Genomic DNA, 21,884 nt, shown 5'->3' with positions numbered 1-21,884 from the left:
TATATATATATATACATATATATATATGAGTATACTAATATCGGTCACACATTATGTACAACGTCGTGAAGATCTTTTCGTATGATATGATTGTATGTGATACGTGTGTGTGTGTGTGTGTTGCGTTAATGTAACGCGTCCCTATATTGCAGTAGGGCTGTGAAATAAATCAACCAGACACTTGGCCGCTCCTGTGTGTGTGTTCACTATTCCTACATGCATGACGATTAATGATCGATATGACCAAGCGGGGATCCATAGTCTCTCTCGTCTTCGTAGCAATGCGTATTCATTTTTATTCTTGGTGCGCCATAATTACTTCACATAATTACATATTATAGTATAAATATTATTTTTACGAGCGAACGAGGACGCGATGCCGATTGGTAGCAGTGTGTGTGCGTTCCATTCCGCGCGTTGATTACTGGAGATACGCGACGGTGCGGTGTTCCTTTAAATAAAATCGTATCCGATATATATATATACACACACACACACGCGCACGAACGGAGGAGTAATAGTTTTCCTCGTAGTCTCGGGAATTGTCCTTATTCTTGAATCTGCGTGTGGACGTTTCAAGATGTCGAGGATGTTGCCGCGATTTGGCTGTTGTTTTGCAACATGTTTTCTACGTTGTGCAACACTTTGGCTTGCGTTGGAGAAGGCAACAATTCATTCGTGGGCAGTATGGCGCTCTTGGATGGATGAAAGAAATATAGCATAAAGCCTGCCACCAATAGCAGATGCATCCCCAGGATCACGGCAACGTATATTATTCGATGTTTACCTGCAAATTCAAACTGTATTTATAACTGGGTGCTTATCTTTACAAGATGAGCCACTTAACTATCTCTATTTAAAGCTCGATCTTTCTTAAAAATACGGAAATTCCTTTGCACTGTTTTTTTTAACTTTCTTTTTAGTTTTCAGATATAGAATATCAAATGTTGTGACAGGGCTTGAGCTCACTCACTACACGTCAGTGAAACACTGCATGTGATTTCTCACCTGCGATGACTGGCAATAACGACCGCAGCAAAACTCCTACGGATAAAAGCGTCGCTACTATGGCCAAGCACCACTGCAACCAGCCAATTTGAATCGTCCACAGAAATGTCACTGGAATGTAGATAGTTAGAGAGTATCCATAGAGACACAGAAGTTCTATTATTCTCGGAGCAGCGTAAGACTGGAAAATAAAAATCATACAAAGTTACAATAAACAATGCCATGCAAAAAGATTGTAAACATTACTTGGTAACAAACCTCAATCAGTTCTTCTTCAGTATTTCTCGAGCTGTTAGTCCATTTTAATGCGCCCCACAGAGCCAATGGCACAAGCCAGGCATATAGGAATATACAAGTAGCTGCGTAGGAGACGACATGGAAATCATATCTCCAGTGGAATTTAGTAGAGCCAGCAGTCTGCAAATAATTCGCCATGTTCCCGCTGATTGCAATGGAGAAGACCAGAGTCAAGCATATCCAGAAGGGCCCGTATAAGTCTGGATTTGGTCTAATGTGCGTTATAAAGTAATTGTCGCGACCATATGGTATCATGGATCGCTTGAGTCGCCCCAAGACATCGTTTGTATTGACATTGAAGAACTTCTGGTAATATTCGATCGCCCAGAAGCTGTGTTGAGAGTTGCCTGGCAAGCAGAAATTGTACTATGATTAAAATCAACTCAAAAAACTAACCAAACAAGACTTGGGTCTTCCAAATTGGAGAGGATAAAAATATTGATCATGATTAAGGCGCAAACGATACTTCATTATTGATACTAAGTGTGAGAGAGAGAGAGAGAGAGAGAAATTATAATTACGAACTTTCATTTTTATTGGGTAATCCCTGTAGATCTTCTATAATACCGACGCCAGTGGAGTCGTTGGGGAGGTTATTGAATGGCTGATGAGTGGAAGGCCCGGTGCCTAGCTGTCCCTCGGTGTTACCAGCCTGACTTATCGGTGTGAAATCGTTGAAGGATATAAATTGTGAATCGGTGTTTTTCGGCTGACCACCGTCCATGGCTCCGGTTCTCCTTTATCTTCACTTTGACAACTATCAACTGTATCCAGCAGTGATCTCTAATGGAGCTTAGGTACACACAGAACGCGGCAACAAGCGACGTGGTAGCCAATAAACTTCTAGTCTGTCACGGAAAAGCGGCACGTTGGTTGGCTACCGCGTCGCGGCAAGCGTTTCCACGTTCTGTGTGCGGAAGCCGTAAGATCTGTTCTTTTTAGCTGAGCAATGCCGCGTCGGGACTTCGTTTCTGTCTCTACTATATTTCGACATTCACTGTGGTACTGAAAATCTATAATATACGTAACAAACTATAAATTTTTAGTACCGACAGTGAATTTCGGAGGGCTGGTTATACAGGGGGTGTTCCGGATCGAAATAATGAAATTCTCTATGCTATCTCAGTACAAGCACGATATATGCTTGACGATTATTCCGAAGATACTAAGAAGGTATTTAGAGGTATTTGTTTGTGTGCTCACACCTCGGGAATTGCGTGTTGACAAACAAAACTTGATTTAAAGATATAACGAATTATGAATTTGTTATCTGTTGTCCGTTATAAATTCTGTTATCAAGGAGAATGTCGCAAATAATCGTATCGTAGGTTTTCCAAACAGTTGATTTGGTAAAGTTTAACATGTATCATTTAATTTCAAAAATCTCGAGATGGCAAATATTTAAACTATTGTTATCGACAAATTTATAATGTAATTGATGATTTGAAAAAGCATGTGTATTAAAAACTCCCTCCACGTTTACATATTTCTTTGCAATTTACAAAAAATATATAAATGGCTTGTATGCATTTCGAGCAATGTCCAGCAGTATTTTATAATTTATATATTATTGTATTTTCACATACACATATACATTGTGTGTGTGTGTGTGTGTGTATTCTCTAATAATATGCACATAATATTTTATATTGTTTAAAATGGCGTTAGTAACGTGACATTACAATTATCTATGTCAAGTAATTTTGTAAGAACATAAATCGTATTAATGATCGGCACTAAATACAATAACTAAATACTTATTACGATAATATATATAATCGGTCATACAGCCCCAGTAAGGCACAAAGGAACGAAATTTATTTTCGCCAAAATACAGAAATAAAGACGCACCTAAAACTTCTTTCAACTTGCTTACGTTCTGTTCCGTTTTAAGTTTACAGGCGGTGGTTAAAAGCAACGGGCAATTTTGACTGCGCAACATTAAAATTATCCCCAACCATAAATCCTCTTGAGTGAGATCCATCCGGAACCCTATAATTATGTTTGGTATCTTATATAACGTACTACACACATAATCGTGATACAACATACGACAAGATTCAATGATAAGTTTCTGGTTCCTTCTTTCGGGGCGCTCAGTAGCAACATTGATAACAAAACTTCGATATCTTTCCTTCAATTCCATTCCTATCAGTACAACCCTTAAATTGTCTGTCTCGCAAATAAGATGCATCAGAAGTCTCCAAACTGGAGCGCAATACATATCAAAGATGTCTGCACCTATTACATGAACAACATAATTGTCATTTTTTTTATTCAAAATATTTACCAACTTTGCAATGTTCTGTCCGTGGTATAATGTCGGTGGTGCCAATACATAATCGGAGTACAGATAATCGCTAAAAACCTACGATCATCGTCTACTTCACTACTCGCTTCCATATATTCTTTAAGAAACGTTTCCATGTCAACGACAGGTATATTCTTCTCGGACAGAGCAACGAATTTTGTCCAAGGCTTAAAGCCATTCAGAGACGTAATTTTTAAATTGAGAGACAACAATAGCTCTTTGCAATTAGTGATGTGACATCTTTGAAACAGTTCTACATGAACGTCGCAATAGTTAGCGGAATGGCACATCGCGCACGCGGACAGATTCGCTTGTTGACGACAGATCAGGCATGATTTTGCAAACACGATCATTTGCTCTTCGTACATCAGCAATTCGCAGCGTAATTCCTCCTTGATTAAGCTTAAGTATTCTTGCCTCAACATGATCCATTCCTCCCGGCTTAACTGTCGAGTGTCCCATCCCTCATCCACTCGTAAGAAACTTCTGATAACCGTGCAGATCTGCATATGCTGCGTTCGGTGGAATTCCTTGTGTTGTTCACTGCAATAAGTGATCATGTAACACTGATCGCACGTTATGAAATTGTCATCAGATGCCGTCTTACAAACGTGACAAATGTTCGGATTGAAAAACTTATTGTAAAGATTAGTCTGTATTTCGTCACAGGCTACTATCAATTGATTCGATGCAGACATTACGACACGTGGATGATGTATAATCACAGATGTGTTATTTGTAATATTAATTTAGAAGTAACGTACGGGACTCGGCGCCTTAGCCGAAACAATTAAATTCTTTACGCCCAGTAGAAACACATGTGTATTGAATGATTATTCTGAGGACACTAAGAGAAGGTATTTAGAGATGCTCGCGCGCACAACTCTGGAATTGTTGGCGAACTGTAAGTTGTATTTGAAGATATAACGAATTATGAATATCCGTTGGAGAAAGTCACAAATTGTTACGCGCGGGTTTATCAAACAATTGATCTGTTAACTTTCAATATGTACTTTATAGTTTATAAAACTATAAATGTATACATATGTATAAAATATATGGTAATGTCACTTGGGAACTGTTTATAAGATCAACATTTGCAACATTATAATTGTTACATAAACAAGATTTCCAATCTACATGCAATGCCATATGATTAATATTCATATATCCGGCGACAATTATTATGAATATTGATCAGACGACTGCAAGTACATTGTTGATTGTACGTACATTGGAAATCTTGTTCATGTAACATATAACATTTATAATACGTACCTTACTTGTACAGCATATTCTGTATAAGGCAATATAAACTTTGCCGTAATAATTTAAAATAATGACACCAATTTTTTGAAACTTTTTAGAAGTTGCTTGACCGTTCTATATAACAGTCGGGGTATTAAGGTCATGGGGGATCAAAGGCCTTAGAAGAGGTCCCACTTCATTTTTTAAAGAAATTTCTGAAATGGGTCGACCGTATTCTGTCTATTTGGTGCTAATTGCTTTTCAAAATATGCGCAAAAAAAGATAACGGAACATTATTATTGTTAAACTATATTCTTGTTCTTACAGTCTGTCTAATAAGAACGTGGCCGACATGACTTTTAAACTATTCATTATAAAAAGATGAAAAATTATGTTTGTCGTACAGAACATTAAATTTATGTATATCCAGTTTTACATCATGTGTCTTTCGGTTTTCCTGGACGAAATTTATTTATCGCCATAATTCTTTAAGTATGTAAAGTCAGAGGAAATGTTTTAAATAAGTGTTAGGATTCAAGAGAATTCTTTCGAATTGCAAATATCAAAATGTCAATATCTCATTAAAGAAAAGAATATATAAATAAAGCGTAGTATTTTTCTTTTCTATCTACTGTGAGGGATTCGATATCGCCATGATATCGTGCCTAACATAGAAAACATTTTGGGAATTATAAATTTAAATAGTTAAATATTAGCATACAATAGCTTCCAATCATTCAGATATACAATTAGAAATTCTGAAGAGGACTTCTGACTATATTACTAGAAATTTTAATTGAGAAGAGGAAAGTATATAAAGAAGTTTGGTCGTGCCATCGTCGAGTCAGTTTAACGTTTGTCTAATTAACGTTGAGGAATAAATCATATTGATGGCGGTGCACAACTTGAGCTCGGAGACGAAAATCGTTATTTCTGAAATTGTCAGATTTCCCGAATCTGACAGCATCAAGCACCTTCAAAAGAATCTATTTAATAAGGCAGATCTTGGTTCGGACGATTGTTACCGATAGCTACAAGGTAATATTTCTTTAAATCTTACACCCGAAGTATATCGTGTTTCAAATGTAAATTAACACGTTATATCGTTTGTATGATTTAACGCGTGGAATATGAAGAACTGTCGCTTAGGAAAGATTAATAACATCGAGAAATTCGATGCGGAATATTTGGATATATCCTTTCAACCTAGCTCATATTTTCAATCCTGCAAGATGCCTCTTGGAACATATTTGTGAGACTATTCTTGACGCGAGAGTAAATCTAAATGAATTTACGCAGCGCGAAAATCGTCGGGGCGTGTTACATGGAAACGCAGCCTCTATGTGTAGAATCCGCTTGCAGAATCATTCGATCTGGAGAGTGTGAGGCCATGATTGTTGCAGACGCAAACTTCTGCTCGAATCCTTACATATCCTTGCAGCTCGCGCGACTTGGTACTTCACACTAGTATTTGCACCTATTTTTAGGAAATAACTGACGAAAGATCAAATCTAAAAATTTAAGCGGGGTATATGCCGAAACATATTTCACTGAGATCTCACATTATGATATCGTAAATTTCAAGTGTTTTTATCGCCCGATGGTCTCCGACATCGAATGGTTACACGTGCGATGAAGCGATCACTGCGTCGTGTATTTGCAGAGAGCGAAGGACGCTGAAAGAATTTTACGTGACCGCGTGCGAGGGCAAATTGCGACAGATTCGAGAAATCCAGAGTATTATCTTCCCATCGAGCGAAATGCAACAACGTTTATTTTTTAGGAGTTTTACGATAATTGCGGTATATCGTCATCTTGCGTCGTCTACTTGGAAACCACTAGCAAATTCAGAACGGCCCTAGTTGGACTTGATGGAACCGATTGATAAAAGACTGTGTCCGTCTTTGAAGAAAACCGGCGCGTAAGTTGGTGATCGAAGAGAAGTCGATGCAGTCGAAAAAGTTATCCGCAAAATATAAACATAATCTAGACGCGTCCCCCGGGAGACGCGTTACCTCCGGTGCGCTTTGAAATCGCGGAAAATCGCGCGCTGCTCCCTATGCGAACGTGGGAGGAAGAGAGTGAGAGAGAGAGAGAGAGGGCGAGGTGCGCGCGCGCGTGCACAGGTTGGCGCTCGGTCTCTGGCGAATTTTCACGAGCGGCGTGCGGCGGCCGCGAGTCGGCGCCACAGTCGCAGTGTGTACATGCAGTTGTCTATATGCGAAACGTCTCGCCGCGCGCACCGCAGCAGCAGCAATTTCGGGTGATTTTATCGTGGTTTCCGCGCGGCGACTCGCACCGCGCTGTCTCCCACGGCACCATCAGGTCCGCCGGTGTCTCGAGTCTCGGTAAGCACGCCGGTTTCACTTTACTTTTCGCGTACGACGGCCCTACGCGTTTGACATGGCGTGCGTTTGACACGCGCTCGCGCGAGCGCGCGCGCCTTCTCTCGCTCACTCGCTCCGGAGCTTGTTCGCACGGAGGGACGCTGGGATTTTCGCAAGCGACGTTTCACGGTGAGACGGCGTCGTCGAGATGGCGCGTCGCGTGCGGAGCGACGCCGGGGAAGCGCAGCCGCCAACGCAGCGAAACACGGGATATCCACAAGTGGTTGCGTCGCGCGTGTATGTGTGTGTGAGCGCGTAGGTGAGCGAGCGAATGCAGGGTGTGCGTGCGCGACGGCGACGCGACGACGACGGCGTTTCGAGACGTCACGCCGCGCCGCGACGCACACCACGCCGCGATGGTCTCGAGAGGATCGGTCGCCAGCCCAGGGCCGCATCTAGGACATTCTGACGCGCGGGCGGGGGTTTTCTTTTTTTTCTTTTTCGTCGAAATGCGGCCGTCGGTGTCGATTTTCGCGAAAACCTGCGAGCGTTTCGGGAAATCGCGATTACAACTCGTGAGTGAGTGTTTTCGCACGAGGGACTCGGGTCGTTCGCGTTTTAACGATCCGCACGGCGCGGCGGAAAAATATCCGATAGAATTCGCGTGTTTTTTTCTCACGTAAATGCGATATCTCCAAATCGATATTAATTTTATCCTCGTAAGCGCGTTTACTTATCACGCGTCATACGGTTGTGAAATATCAATTTTCATGAGAGACCGACGTCGCATATGTGTGACACAATCATTTTTTATCTATGTCCATATAAACAAATTAAAAGTTTTATATTATTGAGGGAAAAATTGTATAACAGAGTGTTCCAGCATAAGAACACCCAAGTATCTCCTTTATTTTTAATGATATGAAAAAAATTTTTTTTTATTAAGGTCTCTATATTTAAGCTTCCAAAATATTTAGACGTTCTCTTTATTTTGGGACACCCTGTATATAGAGTAGTTTGTGGCGAGGTTTTCCAGATGAACAGTGGTAGCAAACGTGTTGAAAACGTGTTAAAACTAATGGAAAGGTCGTTAGATACGTCGACGTTTCCGCATGTTGATGCGAATTATTCATTTGACGTGGAATACCGCGTCGTATTCTTTTCTCTGTAGAGAAAAGTTCGAAGTATTGTCGATGAAATATACTTTCTCGTCGACAGCGTGCTCTTCCTTCTCACTGCAGCTATCTACAACAACGTTGGGATGTAACATGTGACATTTGTGAATAAATTGTATGCAGCCGACGATTGACAAGGCGTTCTTGATTACTCGCTCGAAATCTCCGCACATTCCTCCGTATTTCCTACAATTTTTCTTTTTGTTAACTGAGTTTCTTTTTTTTCCGTTGTTGCAGAAGCCTCCTCGCACACTTTCGCACATCCTCCCGTTTCTTTTTCATTCACCGTTTTGGTAAGCCCAACGTTTTATTTATCTTCCTCCGTTTTATTATTCATTTTACATTTTATCTCTTTGTTGTCAACTTAATCCGCCTAGTATAATTTTATCAATTAAGATATTTGATCGTTAGGCGATCATTATGCGAATATTTTGCGATCATTCTGCTATTATCATGCGATATTACGTCTTTTTCCATCTGCGATCGCTTATTTTGCATCTTTCAACGCGCGATATCATATTCGTTCCTCGCTTCGATAAATATCGACCAAGGAACATCGTACCAACCATAAGGCGGCCCCGGCCACGTCTGCATTACCGCGCAACAGAAACAGAAATGCAGCTCGCGTTGCAGCTGAAAGATGTCGCTATCGGTCTCGTACTCCGACGCGCGTAGTCCGCGAGCTTCCGCGTTTAAAATCGCGGATTTGTCAGAGCAAGAACGCACGGACGATTTAATTTAATTTAGCCAAGATAATTATTAATAATTCGACGTTTTATTATTACTCTGCGTTTTCATTGTTGATCATCCGCGCGTCATGACGTCGCGCAACGTTAACGAGAAAATTAGTCGAACAGGTGGGAACAATTGGCGAATAAATTTGGCGGAGAAAAAAAACGTGACTTCGCAACGGCCAATTATCATACAGCGAGTAACGTCGAATTTGCGCTACGCCGGTATCGGTCGGAGAATAACATTTGTCGAGCGCGTGGCAAATCAAATTTATAAATGCGAAACACGCGAGATTTATCGTCAATAACGCGCCGGTCGTTTCCGCTGTTGCCGTAGAAAATATCTCTCGCGATATTAAAAATCCAAACGAGGAGAAACAACACGCGCGTCAACGCGGTCGGGCGACGACACGCGGCACGAAACCGGAGCAGTTCGTATACGTGGATGTCGCGCGGAAGGGAGCGAAGGGCCCCATTCCGCCGGCGACCCCTTGCGGGAAGCACAGTGGGCGGAAAATAAAAAGCGTCTCTCGCGACGCTCGTGTGAAAAATTAAATCGCATTTACACGGTGTCGCGTTATTTCATCGAGCGGACGAGCGGACGGGCGGGCGAGTATCGAGATCCGGGCAAACATTTTTGGCGCCCTTTCAGACGAATTAGCCGGAACGACTAGCAGCGGCGACTTTCTCTTTTTTTTCGCGCCCCGTCGCGAAATATTTCACGGCGGAATTTCGCGCGACGCGGCGGAAGACGGTCCGACGAACGTTCCTGTCGAACGTTTCGCCCGCTCGCGAGATACAAACGCGATGGCAGGGCACCACCGCAGCGGCCAGGGGATAGGTGGGCGGGGGACAGTGGGGGCACGTGTCAGCCGAGTGTTTTACTAGCCTTAATTTCGTGTGCTTTCGTAGCCAATATGTCGGGGCAGTAAATTCTAAACTTTCCGCCGGGCTTCGCGTTTCGGCGTTTTTGCGATCGCGGTTTTAACGACCCCCGACCTTCCGTTCACCCTTTCCACCCGCCCCCGCCGGTCTCGTTTTCCCTGTCGCACTCGTGTCGTCCCGTGCCACCCCCTCCCCCCCGACTAACGAGGGGGGGGGGTCCGAGGGAAAAGCTGCTGGCGGATATTAATTTTGTAAATAACGAACTTCCGGTACCGACGAGAAACTTTACGCACCCCTGCCCCTCGAACCACCCACTAGCTTTGCTCGTCTCACCCCTCGCTCTGGTGACCCCTTGTCACCTCCGTCCAAGGGACCGGGGCGAGGGGAAGTTACATATCGTTACGGCGACGAGAGCGTATCTCGAGCTCACCTCGGAAATTTTTACCTCGCGGTGGCGCGAGACGGCACTTGCAAAACAATTACGATTCGTCGCTATTTCCTTCCGCTATTGTGCGGCCGGGGCCCGTGAAAGGAAGACCAAACTTTGAAATTCATTGCGCACCATTGTACGCGGCCGCCCTTATTTCGGGGGTGAGGCGGGGATGGGGCGCGTACGACGCACTAAAAATGAATAAGACAGGACGATTAAATATTCGCCGGGCGGCGGTACAAAAATTCACGTCGGCCGAGAGAGAGAAAACCACACAGGCGCACACGACTGCACACACACACACACACACACACACACACACACACAGATATGTGCCAGAGAAAGGGAAAAAGAGCGAAGGGGGCTAGAAAGGGGGGGGGGGCGAAAGAGAGGAAGAGAGAGAGAGAGAGAGAGAAAGAGAACGAGAAAACGAGAGAGAGTCGTGAATCGATTGAACCAACATAAACGGTGGAGGACTAATAAAAAAAAAACAGTAATTTACTTACTAAAACATAAAGCCACGTCCGTGGCCGGCGAAGGAAGGCAAACACATTAAACATTTAGAGGGCATAATAACCCGCGGCATACGTAATACGGCTGGCGCCCTTTTCACCGATGGCCATGAATAATGTACACACGCCAAGGTATGACGTAGGCTCGCGCGCTAGACTTGTGTGTATTTCACGGCGGGGTAGATCGACCGGGCTATTTCCAATAACCGGCAGCGCGCCGCGCAACGCTATCGCGCGCTATCGGAGCGCTGGGCAAAGCGTAAGACCGCCGCGAGAAGTCGGAGTGGTGGAGGAGGAGGAGGTAGAGGTGATGGCGGCGACGAGGGTGGAAGAAGAGATCGTCCGAGACCCCTTTGTGCCCGTGCTTCGCTTCCGTCGATTGTCGTCGATGCTCCCGCCACTTTGGGGCCTATCTGTTTTACGCGAGTTAGCCCCCGGAATGGAGTTATCGGCCGGTGGCCGTTGAATAGCGCGACGAAGGGCGGAGGAGAAGCGGTCCGAGTGAAAAACCTCGATCACCGATTCCCGTCCCTTCGACGTTTGCGCCCGCTCTCGGCGACCTGCTCTTGCTTCGTCGGCCACCGGGAAGTAGCCGAGGCCTCGCGGGCCCCGAGGGTAATCTCTAACGCATAATGACGAAAGGAATAATGGAAGGGTACGGGATCGATGCTTCGAGACGATCGGCACTTCGGTGGGGCATGTCGGAAATATTGAAATTGTAATTTACGAATTGTCCCCCTTTTCGTTATTACATCAAAGCGGAATAATTCCGAGTTCGTTTTCGTTTAATCCTAACGCTACGTCTTCGGGGGCTTTCTCAATAATGGAATAAAATAATCTAGGCCTCTTTCTCTCGTCTAAATTCCGATACTGCGTCTTCAGCGGCTTTCTCAATAATGGAGTAAAATGTCACACCGGGGTATCTCCCAAGGTCTGCTTTCACGTTAGAGAAAGGGAGAGGGAGTCGTTTTTTCGACCAACTCGACAGCTCTCCTTTCTGCGTGACGGCCACTTTTTATTTCCCCTCGTCGTAATTACGCGATATTATTTTCTAATATTGTATTAACCAAGCGAAATCTCTCCCTCTCTTTCCGCCCCCCCCCCTTTTCTCTCTCACCCCGAGCGAGATTAATTTCCGGCTGCGCTTGTAATAGATAAAGTACAGCGGCGTTCGATAGGAAATTCTCCCGATGCTTGAGCACGCGCTGCAAATGCACTTGGAAATAATCGGTTAATACCGTGCTCGCGAGATGCATACCGGCGATTAGGTCGACGATTAGCAAGCAGGGAACGAGTCGTCGCGGATTACCGGCGCGGTCCGCCGGAAGGGTCGCGGTGATTTGTACATCGGTATCGGTACAACGCGGGCGCGCGCGCATGAGAGGTAAAGTAATGAAGTTCGCATTCCGGGCTATCTGGAGCGTAGAATGACAAAACAATAAATCTCTTATCGCCGTCGTGGCAGCGCTCGCGTGCCGCCTACTTCGCCGTGTCGTTTCTCCGTCGCGACTCGCCGCGTAATTCGCATAGACGCAACACGCCGGCGCGATAAGCGAGAGCGTTACGCGCTGCCCGCTTTTAAGCCTCGCGAGGATAAATCTCCCGGTACGTTTGCGTGCGTGCGTGTGTACATGCGATCCGCGCGAAAATTGAATTTCACACGGCCGCCCGAGTCTCCGCTACCCGAGCGATATCTGAAATCGGAGAAAACCCGCGTCGGTTGTGTACGGAACTCGAGTTGCGGGGGGAAATGCATCTTCGAGTCTCGGTCACTGGTTAATGAATGATTCAACGACCGGGGGTCAGAGTCAAAATCTCCGGGTTTCGAAAAAATGGATTTATCGTCCGCTGTAATGGGGTCGCGACATTCGGTTACTTTCGCCGCGATGTCGCGGCCGCCGCAGTGACGAGCATTGTGGTCGAGAGGGTTAATGTCGCAGTCTCGGCTGAAATGCGTGAAGCGAGAAGAAAGGGTAGATTTGCGGCGCGATGCCGTCGGTACCACGGTGCGTTATTCATCAGCGTCCAGTCGCATTATTCATCGACCGTTCATCTTATCCATCTGGCGCGCTAGTTTTTGCCAATTATAACAATTTCGCAACCACCCGTTCCATATACGGAACAATGGGTCGGGAAGTAATGTCTCCTTATTTCTATTCGAGAGAGGAAGGGAACGAGGGAAAGAGACGGGGACGATTTCGCGTCTAAATAATGTAAATTAACGTAGTCAATGTGATCACCATCAATATTGGAGGCTGCCGACGTTATTTCTCAAAATAATAGCCGATTCATCGGCCACTCAATTACGCGCGATGATTTTCTTATTCGCGCAAAAGCACGGAGGAACTGACGTGTTTCGCTGAAATATGTAATAGTCATATCTATCGGGTATAATTCTAATGAAAGCAAGTGCCCGAAATTACGCTCGCGATCGATAGATTTAAGAGTTAATTTAATTAGGCGCGATGATTTTCTCATTCGTGTAAAAGCCCGGCGGATATTCGCGTGTCACGCTCCGATATTATAGAATAATAATCGTCAGTTTAATTGAAAAACCGTAGTGTAAAACGTGGAGCTTCTAAAATTATAGTCGCGACTACGACGAGCTGTTTAATAAGGCGCGATGATTCTTCTGTTCTACGCGCGAGCGCCGAGGAATAATCGACGCGCGTTGTGCTGAAATATACATAACAAACGTATATATAGGGTGTCTCCGCAAATATAATGCTTCGGATAATTGGCGATCGATTTTTCCGCGGGAAAGAATTGATCGTGGCAACGGTGGGTGCGCTTCGAGCGTGGTAGCGAGAGAGAGAGAGAGAGAGACCCTTTATATCACACGGTAGAGTTCTGACGGTGGAAATAAAATTTCCAAGCGAGCGAGCGAGTTGGCTGACTGATGATTTAATCATAAGGTCGATGAATCATTATCCCCTCGCTTTCCGCCGGTGAGGAAAAGCGCGTTCGAGCTTCGCCCAGAGCGCGCCTCCGTGTGGGGGAGAGAAAAAAGGCGCAGAAGCGTTTCTTAGGAATTAAGCGTATTTATTTCGGGCTGACACGGCTCATCGCTCGTATCGCGCGCGAGGGTGTATGTGTACGGGAGCGCGCGGGAAAACAGCTCGCGATGTTTCCGGCGACGGACAATGCGAGCGGAATTCTTCGGACGTTCAACAAATGCGGGGAGGGCCGCGTCGTATTATTCAAAATCATTGTGAGCACCGACGCTGTTGATAAAATATACGCGGCGCGGCTCGTGGAAACAGGCCGCGATAAGGATAACTAAGGAAACGAATGGAGGCTCGCGCGCCGGCCGATAAGAACCTGCCGCGATTTAATCCGGAACGAGTTTACCGTTCGTGAAATGAAGCGAAATAAAAAAGGGTGGAAAGAAGGAGAGGCGGAGAGATCGAGGCAGAGAGAGAGAGAGAGAGAGAGAGAGAGGAAGAAAGATAGATAGAGAGAGAGAAGGAAAAGGCAAGAAACGCGGCCGCACGTAAATGAATTGCAAATGGCAGCGTATTCTCGTTTGTACCGCCGTTGTAATAATTTGCATCGACGGCATCTCGTGTTCACGTCGAGCCGCGAATTTCGGAAGTGTCCGGACTCGTCGTCGTTGCTGCGTGCGTGTCGCCGAAGGAACTTCCGGCTTTGAGGGAATAATTAAGGGGGTCGAGAGCGAAAGGGACATATACGGGCGCGCGCTTCCCCGCGCGGAAAAATCGATTACGAACTTGTCAAAGAATCACCGTCGCGAAATTAAGAACGGCAGTTCCGCAGCGCCGCGCGGGCTGCGCACGTCGGCCCGCGAAGTTCGGCCGCGACTGCGAAATCAAGCCTGACTTCTTCCGGAAGTACGGCAGGAAAAAAAACTTTAGGGAGGACGGGGCAAGCCGTTGAAATTTCTCCCGCGGGGGCGCGCGCGCGCACACACACACACACACACAAACGCGGTAGTTTACATCGTCATTATTCGCCGCTAATTGTATTTTCCGGATAATCCGGATTTACACTGATTGACGTTAGAGTAGGTGGAGTATAAATTTACCGAAAAAGCCAGGGAATATCGCATCGCCAGTCTCGCGTAACTCTCTCGCGCGATCATTTTGACACGCTCGCCCCGTGTACACAGGGCGGACGGACGGACGGAGTTTTGCCCCGTGGTGTCGTTGCCGAAAACGTCGCGCCCTGGGCGCCCGACTCGTTGTTGACGAAGGGGGCACCCGGGCGAAAGCCGGGACGATTCCGAAAAGCGGGATAGGAGTGAGTGCACCGAACGCGCGCGCGGTTCTCGATAAATCGCCCTCCTCGTTCTAGGGGGGTTGCCAAGGGGTGAGGAAGAGAAAGAGGAAGACAGAAAGATAGATAGAGAGAGAGAGAGAGAGAGAGAGGAGGAATGGACGCGCACGGGGGGCCGGCGGATATCGCCATAAAGGCCAGCTCAAAAGTCAATCAAGCGGGCCGAATTACGTCGAAAAGCGCGGCGGGGCGCGAGAGCGCTCGCGAGCACCGATATACAACAAAATGAAAGCTATCAGAGGTGACAATCCGCGGACGACAAATCAGCGTGTATATTTAATGCCCGTGGTGCTACCCCCGCCCCCGGAAAAGCCCCCGATGCTCGACGTGGAACAGTTTTCCCTCTCTTTCCCTCTCACCCTCTGCTCGTTCTAGCCCTCCCTGTCTCGCTTTCCATTCGCCTCTCTTTCTCGGTCCATCTATCTATTTATCTTCCTCTTGGTTCCTCGTGTACGCGCTCTCCCTCGTTCTTTCTCTCTCTCTCTCTCCCCTTCTGTCTCCGTCTCACTTTTCCTCGCCCGCTCGCTCGCTCTCACACCATCTCTTTCATTCTCTCTGTTCATCACACGACTCGTCCCTCTCGCCACCGACCCCTTCACCCCCTGCTGCCACCCCTCCTCGCTCGCTCCCGCGTCATCACGTTGTTGCTCTCGGATATGTCACTATGCTACCGACATAACCAACCCGCTCTCCTCCTCCCTTCGTTCCTCTTCGCGTCCTCTCTCGCGCGTAGCACCACCCCACCTCCTCCTCCGCCTCGCCGCGTTCCATCCCCGCGTGTTATTTGCAACGTGTCGTACGCTCGCGCACCCCCGCGATCTAGCGCAATCAGTGCTATTATATTAATATTTATGCCAACCCCCCTCTCACCCTCTTTCCTGTCGCTTCGTCGTCGCACACTCCCTGTCTCTCGCTCTCCTCCGCCGAGCGAGCGCGCTTTCTCTCGCTCGGCCCGTCGGTGATACCTCGCGCGCGGAAAAGCCAATCGAAAACGAATCCACCCGTCGCACCCTAGATTGCTCGGCACTTCCGCTCGTTGATCCTCATCGATCGATAAGTGTATCTATAGATGAGCGGAATAGATCGAAGACAATGACGGTGCTTTTTGCTTTATATATATGTGGCAAATCGCGATCTGCTGTAACGGACCGGAGAAAGCCGAGGGAAACGGGGAATATGCGAAAGGGATGCGCATCGTTCGTAACTTCAGCGCGGTAAAAGCGGACGATTCTTTTCTCGTTGTTTAAATATGTCGCGGGATATTTGTAAGTTCAGTCCTCTTATAAAAATCCCAGCCTTTCATAAAACACCGCCTTTTACGCCGCAGGCGTTCTGCAAAAAGGCTAGGCTTTCTGTAAAATGAATTTAGCAAAGATCCCGCGACGTACACACGCGCGCGCACGCAGGAAGGCTTTTACGTCCTTGATGAAAAGGATATAAAGCGATTTGAAAATACGATATATGTGTTTCTGAAAAATTTCTTCCCGCCGAGGCAATATTTTCGAACATACGTATACGAGTGGGGGGAATGAAAGCGCGACGTTACACGCCGTCAATGCATACACGTGCGATATTACAGTAATTATAATGTTGCAATAGTGACATAATATCGTGATACGAATGCGTATGTCACGGTATAAGAAGTCATAATAATAACGCAATAATAACACACCGGCTATAACAATTATCCGGGAATTAAAATTATTAAAATTTATTGAAATTGCACCAATACACGTGCGTGCATACGTATGCGCTCACATAAATACGCACATATATATATATATATATATATATATGCACACATATTAATGTGCCGGACAACGTAAGAAACGCTGGCGCGGTACAAAACACTCGTATTAAGCTTGCGACATTACTTAAAATTACCAGGTTGCGCTCTTGATAGATTGCGGCAATTATATGGAGTATCCCGGGTCCGCCGTCTGTCCCTTTAATAATAGATTCGTCGAACTCGTCAACTTTTTCCTGCAGCCAATTTGAAATTTAAGAAGACAATAAATTACACGTTGATGCAATTCATATTACTAATTCAAGTTGCAGAATCGTATGAGCCATATGCTGCATAAATAGAAAAAATGGACAAAACGTTGTTTTAACAATTATAATTAATGCATTTGAATGAAGACGCTGACCAAAGGGCAAGTACATCTGTTCTTCCCGTGTGATTCGCGTTGAAAGAAATTGACTTGAATCGGTATATAAAGAAACGTATCGTGTCCGAATGCAATTTGTAATACAAAAACTTCAGTGGACTTTTGATATGCATTGTTCATGAAGTTGATAATGTTTACGTCTCAGAATGTATAGATAGTTTATGTGTATATTATAAATTTTCCATTGCTGAATATATGCGTCATTCGCTAGCGGCATACGACAGTTTTGTTGACATTTGGTGAGACGTGACATTGCCATTTTAGAAGGAGCTGTTTTGTTTCAGTTTTGAAGGTCGCGTACCTTTCCGTAACCGAGTCTGACATTACGTCTCGAGCCGGCGAGAGCGACGTATATACCGCAGGACGTGTGCTAGAAATGATTTTCTTCAAACTTTTCTATTCTTAATCGCGCTCTCGCCGGCATTGCGCTCGTTATAACACGTGTATCTCCGATCAAAGTGTATATACGCGAGTGTCAGTGCCAAGTGTTAGTGTCCATATCCGATGCACTCAGAATGCTGGATTAGGAAGTCAGAAAGGAGGAGGCAGAACACCGGCACGTGGCCAATGATTCGTCATATATTTCCAGATATGACGAATCATTATTACAGAAAATACGTCCGATTTTAACGGACCTTTGACAAACTTAACGAGAATAAAAATTGGTATCCCGCGTCAAAATTTAAGCCGATATTCGTAATGCATTGTTATTTACAAATAACTATAGCTTCGTGAATTTTCGATAGTTCGTCAACTTGCACCTGTATTTATATCATACCAAAAATGCTGATGCAAATAGCTGAATAACGATCCGTGAATCTGTGATTAGCTATGTTCCACTGAAGAAAATAATAAAAAATATATAATTATGAATATCGGCCTTAGAATCTCTAGTGCAAATATCACGAATATTGACTTTTACATTCAATAATGCTTCTTAAGGCACGAATTTGATCTTGTTTATATTTCCCAACGTTTTTCCTGTCAAATGTTTAGCTTCGTAATAATACGGAATCCAAATTTCAATCTCTATTGGAAAGCGGCATCATTGGATAACTGTTGCTTTTGCAGCTTTTTTTATCAGCTCTTTTAAGAACTCCAATCCGCATCGAGACTTTCGACGCCACAAGAAAAGAAAAGATTATGAGTATAAAAATATGTTATTTTTATTCATTTACCTCCATTAATCTTTATTAGATCATTTAATATTAAATAATTTTCCTTCAGCGTGGCAAGGTAGGACAACAACACATATAATGTTTATCTCGAGATTCTCCATTGATCTTCCATGTTTTACAGTTTGCAATTTGCAGGATTAATGTAGAATCCAAATTTTGACTCGGAATGGATCTCTCACGAGGACCAACGGCGATCCGATAGAACGATCGAACGGGTTGTCTTTGAGAGAAGAACGCGATTTATTTAGCCCGAGCCGTGAAAAAGCTCGGGAGCCTTTTATAATATACATAATAACAGGAAAGAGCAATAACAGGAAATTTGGATCAATAATATTTTATATAACGTATTTTAATCAGCTTGCGCGTGTGCGTGTATGCTTTATCATTCTCTCGGAGACGACCCACTTATTACGCAGTATGTAAATGTATGCGCGATAGATTCGATTGTATGTAAATACTAATAGGAACTCTAGTCCTTTGCATAACACTGGGCGTTAGCACACTTCTAGCTTTCCATGCGCGAAGACGATTATTATTTGATTTACATAAAAAGTGAGGACGCGTTTTTCATTGGTGTAGCGGGGAGGGGTGGGGAAAAGCGAGGCGCCTCTCAGACGCTACGATGCCGTAACGGCATAACTGTAGAAACGACAGACGGCTATTATGTAATACTTAGTACTTTCCGATTATTAAACGTAACGTTAATCCGAAACAATTCCAACGGTTGCAATTTGTCGTTTATGAGAGTATCTCGTGACGTGACGAGATCGCGAAATTTAATTCTCGTCGAAGCAAAGCCTATAAAAAGCAGCGAAACTCTTCTGTCCTCAATTCTAAACGACTTCGTAATTATAGTTTCAATCTGTAAGGACTGTAATTATTTCCGTCGCGAAATCGCGCCCAATTTCAAATTCGCCTAAAAATACTCGCATCGAATTTGAACGTTCAACGCCGGAATCCCGAAAAGAGGAAAATACAAATCTGATTACGGATAATAGATAAAAACAACGCATAGTCCTTTCGGTCGCGATGCATACTACCGGCGGGCCGCCTTATCGGAAATGACGCGAGAGTGATGCTCGAAACAAAAGAGCCCTCGGATTATTAGGACAGCATCGTGTATCCGATCCTCACGGTTCAATTGGCCTGTGTGGAAGGTTCACGACGTCGGTTTACGAGCGATTACGCACCTCTCGGGCTCTCTCGCCGAGCTTGACCGAGCAGCCGTCCAGCCGCAAAACCGCGACAACTTTCTCACCGCAAATTGAATTTATCGGAGATATCGGGTTGCGGGTGAATGAAATATCTCGCCGTGTGCCCTTAACTTGTCGATGAAAAAAGATTCGAATTTGCTCCTCATCGAAAGCCCGCCACCCCTCCACGGAAAACTCGCGATTTATTCGACAGATGCGCCACTCGAGCACCCCGTCGGTAGGTTTTTCTAAATTTCCTATTGGTCAACTAGATCGGGGATAGATATTGTAATCGCTCTCTTAACCGAGTAATCGCCCTCTGTATCCCCGGGGCCGCGAATCACCCTCCCAGTGCCACCCCCCGTCGAGTTTCACCCTCGACGTTAGTGGAAGCGGACGCCGTGCCGCGCCGCGCCGCTCGACGTGAGCCAGAAACGCCCTTCGGCACTTTGTCGACTAATATTTATTACCGTGCCACGGATACGGTTTGTTTTCGAGATTGCAGATTCACGCCATCGGCGAGGCTGCCGCCTTTGTCCCCGTTACGTCGTTCTTCCTTAACGTCCGTCCGTTACAACATTCGTCGCGGTCTAATCGATATCGATATGTACAAAAGGCATTTTATACGTATCGACGTCCTTTGTGTTGCATTTTTAACCCTTTGCATTGCGAGCGCGTCGCAATGGCGTCGTGAAGAAAATTCTTGCCAAATTTGGAAACTGCAGCTACGCCTCTCGGTCTTTAAATCTAAACTAATTTAGTGCTAATTTCAAGACTGATTTTAAAGCCAAAAGGCGTCTTGGTGTTCCCTAAATTTTATGACAAATTCTAGATGGCGTCGCGCTGCAACACCCTCGAAACGCAAAGAGATTAACTTTGATATTCGTAGTACGACATCGGCAGTAACATATTCATCGCGTTTCGTCAAACTTTTTGATGATGCTTAATATTACCGTAGTATCGCATATTGCAGTGATACTTTTCGCTAAAAGTAATCTCGATTCGTAATTTGGACATGGTATAAATTAATTTCCGAAGTATAATTTTCGGCACACTCGCTACCCGGACTCGTTGACATTTTGAATGCCGCTCTTCTGAGCGGCGACCCCCGGCTGGGCAAAAATCAGTGCCTACTGCGAATTGCAGGTTAGATTACTGCGGGCGGCGACGACGGGGCGCAGCCGAGTCGATCGAAATCGCATTTCCGGAGGTACGAATTGGCCGCCCGTGGTGCCCGGCACCGCTCCACGTTCTCGGACCTGCCGAAATTCGATTGGGCGCGTTGTTAGAAGGATAACCGTGAATTTCGCGGCACGCGCGACATACGTGCTGAACAACTCCCGCGGGATTCAGTCTAATAGAATCTACGGTAGAGAGAGAGAGAGAGAGAGAAAGAGAGGGTGAGAGAGCGAGGCGCTTCCTGGGATTGCTCGAATTTTCCCCCGGAATTTTCGTCAGAGTAATTATTTCATAAGCGCGAGGACTACTTGAATTATACCAGACCGGCGCACGGTTCACCACTGAAGAGACATCCTTTCTCCAATTCTTTTCTTTTTGTTTTTGCAAACCTAATAGCTCGAGGGTGAAAATAATATTTGCACGCTCGATTCGCGCAACGGAGTGCCGCAGCTGCCGCGTAAGGCAAGCAGTTCCTACGTTTCTCTCAGTGAGAGCGCCAAGGCTTTTTTTCGCGTAATTATCCGAAAGCGTCTTCCCCGAGAAAGAAAGAAAGAGAAAGACGTCGTTCTTGATCCCGAAGCCCAACTCTCCTCGTCGGCAGCGTCGAAGACCGAACCACAGAGCGGAGGAAAGAAACCGGAAAAGAGAGAAAAGTTGGCGAAGGAGGCGGGAGCGTGACACGAGGGAGGGTGGGGTCGCGCAAAACGGCGGCTCGCGATCGTGGTGGCCGGGACTTTTCTCTCGCGGTTACGCTCTCGAGAACGCGATCTCTCTCACGATTTCCCCCCCTCGCGGAGGTGGATCGCGCTCAAGCAGATATCGGTAATTCGTACGTGGCCGTTCACCGAGGAGATAAATACGCGAAAGAAGAGGAAGAGCCGCCGCGATCTCTTCTCTACTAGCTGCTGCTCTCTCACGAAGAAGACAGTCGTACCCCGTGGTC

The 21,884-nt window shown here is 45.6% G+C and overlaps 3 protein-coding genes across 5 annotated transcripts in view; 1 reads left to right on the top strand and 2 right to left on the bottom strand.

Moving 5' to 3' along the window:
• Positions 1-272: 272 nt before the first annotated feature.
• LOC106748975 (protein YIPF1) lies at positions 273-2,145 on the bottom strand. Its single transcript, XM_014627946.1, has 4 exons — positions 1,831-2,145; positions 1,267-1,652; positions 1,009-1,189; positions 273-787 (listed from the first exon to the last, which is right to left on the bottom strand). The coding sequence occupies exons 1-4, from the start codon at positions 2,027-2,029 to the stop codon at positions 576-578; spliced, it is 978 nt and encodes a 325-aa protein (XP_014483432.1). The 5' UTR covers positions 2,030-2,145; the 3' UTR covers positions 273-575.
• Positions 2,146-2,456: 311 nt separating this feature from the next.
• Positions 2,457-4,314, bottom strand: LOC106748971. The gene is made up of 3 exons (XM_014627939.1): positions 3,678-4,314; positions 3,157-3,546; positions 2,457-2,470 (listed from the first exon to the last, which is right to left on the bottom strand). Exons 1-3 carry the CDS (start codon positions 4,312-4,314, stop codon positions 2,457-2,459), a joined length of 1,041 nt encoding a protein of 346 aa, XP_014483425.1.
• Positions 4,315-7,079: 2,765 nt separating this feature from the next.
• Positions 7,080-21,884, top strand: part of LOC106749005 (protein bric-a-brac 2-like) — a 424,643-nt gene continuing 409,838 nt past the window's right edge. For all 3 annotated transcript variants that reach the window (XM_014628005.1, XM_014628006.1, XM_014628002.1), the window contains exons 1-2: positions 7,080-7,212; positions 8,604-8,659. The gene's annotated coding sequence lies outside the window, so the exon portion shown is untranslated. The remainder of the gene's footprint in view (positions 7,213-8,603; positions 8,660-21,884) is intronic.

Source organism: Dinoponera quadriceps, unplaced genomic scaffold (assembly GCF_001313825.1).
Source record: "Dinoponera quadriceps isolate SergipeBrazil2010 unplaced genomic scaffold, ASM131382v1 scaffold3061, whole genome shotgun sequence".
Classification (NCBI taxonomy): domain Eukaryota; kingdom Metazoa; phylum Arthropoda; class Insecta; order Hymenoptera; family Formicidae; genus Dinoponera; species Dinoponera quadriceps.
The sequence above is the reverse complement of the archived record's forward strand: the minus strand, read 5'-3'. Positions and strand labels throughout refer to the sequence as shown.